At 45.5% G+C, this 6000-nt stretch overlaps 1 protein-coding gene across 1 annotated transcript in view; it reads left to right on the top strand.

The window, feature by feature from the left end:
- Positions 1-231: 231 nt before the first annotated feature.
- ERBB4 (erb-b2 receptor tyrosine kinase 4) overlaps positions 232-6000 on the top strand; it is a 719874-nt gene continuing 714105 nt past the window's right edge. Inside the window, exons 1-2 of the mRNA XM_084807761.1 lie at positions 232-265; positions 818-969. Of these exons, the coding sequence (XP_084663887.1) occupies positions 232-265; positions 818-969 (186 nt within the window). The remainder of the gene's footprint in view (positions 266-817; positions 970-6000) is intronic.

Raw genomic sequence — 6000 nt, 5'->3', positions numbered from 1 at the left:
AGTTAGGCTTTTCTCATCTTGGTTCAGAATCTCACCTGTTCCACGCCACGTACTCCATTGTTGCAAATTTTGTGGTTTTTTCAAAAGTGTCTTTTAGGGCACAATCCTATGTCCACTAGGGAGCAGCTCAATGGCCATAGGATTATTCGATTTTCAGGAACTGACCTCGGAGCCCATGCTCCGAGGTTGGTTCCCAGAAAACCGCCTCCCTGCCCCTTCCCCTGTTGCCTCATGGGTGGTGTGGATTGTCCTCAGCTCTGTGCTCGTAAGAGCAGTGTGGAGCAGGAGGAAAGGGGGCATTCTTGGGGAGGGGAGGGGAGGGGAGGGGACCTTGGAAGGGTGGCATGATGCTTCCTATGTATAGTCCAGCCCCCCCCCACTCTGAAGCGCTGTGGCTAGACAGCCAAAATCAGCCTTTTAGCCACAAATGCAGGGCAGCCAGAGCATAGAGGAGAAGATCCCCTCCATGCTCCGCCCACCCTGCATTGGATAGGTTGTCGCCTCTGAGTTTGGAGGTGGCCACCTATCTACATGGGAATGCTCCCTCCATGTGGTATGGGGTTGGCTGTGTGGCCGATAACCAGGAAAGTGGGAGAAGTCACTGTGGGCTTGATTTTGTTTGTTTGTTTGCATATGCTCAAATGAAATTGCTGGATATTTGTATTTATTGCCATTTGGATTTAGGCATAAGAGGCATGCTCTATTGGAATCAAGAATATCATGTATCACTCTCATATTTTTGCTTCAGTGTTGTATTTGTATTGGGTCTAATTCATTATTCCCTCCCTCCCATCTTTTTTTCTTTTCTTTTTTGCAGTTTGTGCTGGCACTGAGAACAAGCTGAGCTCTCTGTCTGATCTTGAGCAACAGTATCGTGCACTGCGCAAGTACTACGAAAACTGTGAGGTAGTAATGGGCAACCTAGAAATCACCAGCATTGAACATAACCGAGATCTCTCCTTTTTACGGGTAAGTGTGTCATCTCTCTTCCTTTAAAATACATGTGAGCAGACATTTGGTATTACACTGACACTTTGAGCTGTGTGGAGATGATAGCTTTACAGAGATTTGTAGGTGTGCTGTAGAGCTATATTGCTAGTGGCATACCTGTTTATTTTTTGGTCTCTGCTCTGATTGACTTTACAAGTTTCCATAGTGCTCTAAGCTGTAGAAGGGGTGCAATAGCTTCATGAAATAGATATGTGTCTGTTTTGGTGTAACTGTCGCCAATGGCTGTTGGACAGAGCCTATGATAAGTAAAATCCATAACACCTCCCCCTGATTGCCACAGTAGTGTTTTCAAACTTTTTATTTTTGTAAATGGTTAATAGATGAAAGGATATGCATACCATGTAAGCCTCTAGGCATTTATGGAATTTCCCTTGTGAAATTGGCTAGCAAGCATAATCAGTTTCATCACTTAGTCAATTTCATAATGTCATGAACTTGAATGGGACTACAGGAGGCAGCTGCAATTAGTAAACAGGGTGATTATGCTTTCTCCCCTAAAGTGAATCTTCAGCCCCTCTCCTGGTGTTATGTTATCAATGAAAAAGCTTCACGTCTTGGAGCAAGGCTAATGCCCTGCTATAGTAAAAGCTTTTGCTTCAGTAAAAAATGGTCATCTGCGTATACAACCTGATATATCCCATTGTTGGTGGTCAGGTTACATAGGCAGAACATAAAGAAATTAGCAAAAATCACATGAGAGAGAACTGCAGGATCATCAGGGTTGATTTTTCAGAGTGATTTCTTCATTACAGACATTTACTTCCTAACCTCAGACAGAAGACTTTCAGAGCAGCCATAGTTTTTTTTTTAACATAATTGTGTTGCAGTAATAATGAACAATAGAGCTTGATATAAGAATATGGTGACTATATATATTACTGAGCATTTGTGAGTCCAAAATTGTTGTGTTTGAATGTCATATATATAAATGTCCTGCAGGCATTTATGCTAAGGGTCAGCAGCTGGAGGCCCCTGAGCCAAATCTGGCCCTGCCCTAGATGCTAACTGTCTTGCCTGAGGCAACTTAGAGACAACTTAAAGAAAATGTGGTGCTAGTGGCAACATGACTTCCTGGTGGGGCACCTTAAAGAATGGGGTTGAGCCACTGGCCATTAGGGATGGTGTAGGTGCCTAATTCCATCTTGAGATCCTGCAGAACCCCCCCAGCCATGCCCCCGAGACACGTTCGCCGAGCCCCCCCCCCCCGCTGCCTGCACTTGCCGAGCTGCCCACACTCACTCAGGCATCGTCCTCGAGCGCCGTGATCGCCATGGGGGGGGGGGATGGCGGTCACAAAAAAGCACATATTTGCAGATATGCAAAATGGAGCTGTGACTATCCCATATAGGCAAGATGGCATTTTCTTGCCTGTAATCTTGTGTATATGGGCTATTCACGGGCACGGCCCCATTTGGCATATACATGAATATGCGCATTTGCGAAAATGTTCATATTCATGTATACGCAAATATGCACATTTGCAAAAATGTGCACATTCTTGTATATGCAAAATGAGGCTGTGATCAGCCCATATATGCAAGATTACAGGCAAGCAAATGCCTGTAATCTTGCCTATATGGGCGATTCACAGCCCCATTTTGCATATATGCAAGTATGAGCATTTTCATGATCGCCTTTTTTTTTTTTTAAATGGCAATTGTTGAGCTTGATGAGGCCATCCAGGTGACTGTGGGCAGCTGTGCGAGCATTGGGGAGATTGAGGGTAGGTCCGGGTGACTGCAAGCGGGGGCAAGGGCTGGGTGGGTGCCTGGAGAACTTGCATGGGGGGGCACCCACCCATCCCTACCTGTCATATTTTCCATCAACGTCAGGCTCTCAGTGCTTATTTTTATAAACAGACTTCTCTGCTGTTCCTTTTGGACTTTAGTCTTCTAAATAAAGGGCTGAGTGTTTGTTGTTGATAACTTCAAGAAACGAGAGCAGCAGGTGGCAAATCCACAGAATCTCGCAGTGTTCTTTTTTGGTGTGTAGTAATGGTTACGAAGGATTTCACGTATTTGTTTATTTTTACCTGAGACTGCCCCCTCACAGATGTCTCCGCAAAAAATAGCAGCTCTAGTTAATGTGATAAATTATAGCCATTAAAATGGAAAACAAAACAGAGAAAAGACATTCTTGGAGGGAGGGAAAAAAAGAAATAAAAGGTGGCATGTTTATGCTAATAATTTGACATTCATTAGCTTGAGGATGCTACTTATTTCATCCTTTAAAAAACACATTTTAATGACCTAACGAAGGTGGCAGATGGGATATAACTAAGAGCCGAACTACTTGTCACTTTTAACTTGGAAAATTATGTAGTTTTTGCTCTTGTTCCTGAAGCTCGCGTTCTGGTGATAGCACCGGTACCAAACATCCAGAGTTAAAACATTTAAAAACAGAAATACAAAACATCTCAAATAGCACCACCAGTATGTATGGAGCTTTACAGAGTAACAACAGTAGAGATGGTCTTGCTTCAATGTGCTTACAGTCTAAAACTTGACATAGGGCGATGATAGGGGAGGCAATAGAAGGGCAGAAGAAAGCTGGAGGTAAACAGGGAAGAATGTGTGCTGATTTCAGAGTTTCTGTAGGGGATATAGGCTGAAGGATTGTATGAAAGATTTGTTTTTATTTATTTATTTATTTATATTCCACCTTTCTTCCATCATGGAACTCCAAGTGGCTACCTGGGGTTCCAAAGCACTGACCAGACCCAAACCTGCTTAGCTGCAGCAAGGTGGCTGCCTCAGGTGCCTTCAGACTATGCCCTGGGACAGAGCAGGTTCTGACGGAGGGGTTTGAAGGAACAGCCAAAGGTGGTGTTACGTAAGCGTTGACTTTCTTTGAGGCATAATGGGCAGCAACTGATGTTGGGCAGGAACGGATGTTGATAACGATTCTTTGTATCCTTACACTTCCTGAGTGGTGAGCAATTCCATGGGTGCAGCACTTACCCAGGTTCAAGGGTTGTGGAGTGAGTGAGTGGCGTAGGGAGGAGAAGGGAAGATGAATTGTGGTAAGATTTAGAGTAGGCAAGAAATGAGGTTTAAAGAGGAGGGAATAAAAAGTATTAGCAATCCTTTCTTATTGCTGTGTCTGGAACTGGAGGAAGGAGAAATTATTCTAGAGTGCAAAGCAGATACCAAGTACCAACTGGGGGAAGGGGAAAAACTCAGGGAAAAGGAAAAACTTGAGGAAGAAGGGGAACAACTTATCGACAAACTCAAGGGAAATCCTGGCTGGCCAGAACCATTATAGACTTGGGGGTGTTTCCTTGACAATGGAAAGCGAAATGAATGGAGAAGCACCATATTTTTTTAAAAAGGAATCAGCTTTACTCTGTTTTGGACCTTGCAGGGCTCCATGAGCGACTGCTCCACACAGTAAAAATCACTTCACAGAACCCCATCACTTCCTGGTGGGGATGGGGGTTGGAATGAACATCATCTGACTGGCAGGGGCTGGTCAACCAATAAGAGAGGCTTCCCCCCCCGCTCTCCCCTTTCTCCTTTCGCCTGAAGGTCCAGATGCACCTGCATTTCAGGAGCAAGCTTCATTGAGCACAATGGGAGTTACTTCCAAGTAGACATACATATGCTTGTGCTGGGAAAGATGGGGGGAGGGGGACACAGGGCTGGGAAACCAGCCCACTTTCTAACCTGATGCTGCGTAGGATCTCTATAATGAAGGTGTGAAGTAGCTACTTCCTAAGGCAATAAACCAAACAATGGAGAATTGGAGCCTCAAGATCATGCTTTACAGCATTTAGGGAATATGTGCTTTAAACTGTGTCATTTGAATTGAGGGGGATCTCTGTAAATTCTGATGTGGGCATTCAGGGGACAAGCCTCATTCTGCACAATGGGAGTTACTTCTGAGGAGACATTAATTGGTTTGTGCAGGGAGGGGAAATACACAGGAGACACCTCTTGACTGGGGTCATGGTGAAAGGCACACCCCTGAGCAGGGCTAGCATACCCGAGGAAAACGCGGGGGTTGGGGCACACAGCAACTATACCGGGGAGAACCTGAGTTGAGTAAAAGAATCGGACTTTAAGCAGTCTCAGGAAATCTGCTTTTCCCCTGATAAGCTCCAGGGTGGATGCTGGATGGCCACAACGTCATGTATCCCTAACGACCTCAACATGCAGCCAGCTTGGAGTAAATCGCTGGTGGAGACACACCCCCTTGGATGTCCTAGGCTTCACAAACAGGGATGGGCAGATTCCCTACCGGCTGCCCCAGTGGGGAATCTGCCCTTGGGGGGAGGCGATCTGTCCCTCCCCCCGGAATCCTCTTCGGCCGGCTCCACTCTGCACTGATTCTGTGGGGCCAGCCACTGGCTCCGGAGCGTCAGTGATACGGCCGCCATTGCTGTGCCGTATTGCTGGCTGAGGCTGACTCTGGATGCAAATGGCATCCGCTGCACCATTTGCAGCCGTAAAGCTCTTAGATTAAGCTAAATGCAGCCGTAAATGGCTGCATTTAGCTTAAACTAAGGGCTTTATGGCTGCAATGGCGTCTGCTATGCCATTTGCGTCCGTGATTTTTCCCGCAATAGGCTGGGTAGTGAGTAGTAACATTCCGCCATGGACTCCGGAGGCTGGATTCTAAAGAATCCAGCCTCATTGGGGTCCGTGGCAGAATGCTCCACCATCCCTATTCACAAAAGGGTGGGATAGTCCTGGAAGAGTGACTCTGAGGCACATAAAAAAGACACTATTGTCTCGTACTTATTTAACAAAAGAATGCAATGTACACTGGTAGTGGGAAGCAAATGAATAGTGAATTAAATATGAATATAAAGCTAGAATTCTACTGTACTCCTTGACAGTGCTTTAATGTTATCCAATCTAATAGTGTCAATGTGAACATGCGGTCATGTTCAGATGTTAGCAAGTAATATCAGGCAGTTTCCCAGCCTGCTCAGATTCAGAGCTTGGAGTTGCTCCTAGGCCCCACTTGACTCCTGGATAGGCAGTT

Source organism: Heloderma suspectum, chromosome 1, assembly GCF_057233095.1.
Source record: "Heloderma suspectum isolate Gila_16-S chromosome 1, 16-S_ref, whole genome shotgun sequence".
Lineage (NCBI taxonomy): Eukaryota > Metazoa > Chordata > Lepidosauria > Squamata > Helodermatidae > Heloderma > Heloderma suspectum.
Note: the sequence above shows the minus strand (reverse complement) of the source record. Positions and strands in the feature narration are given on the sequence as shown.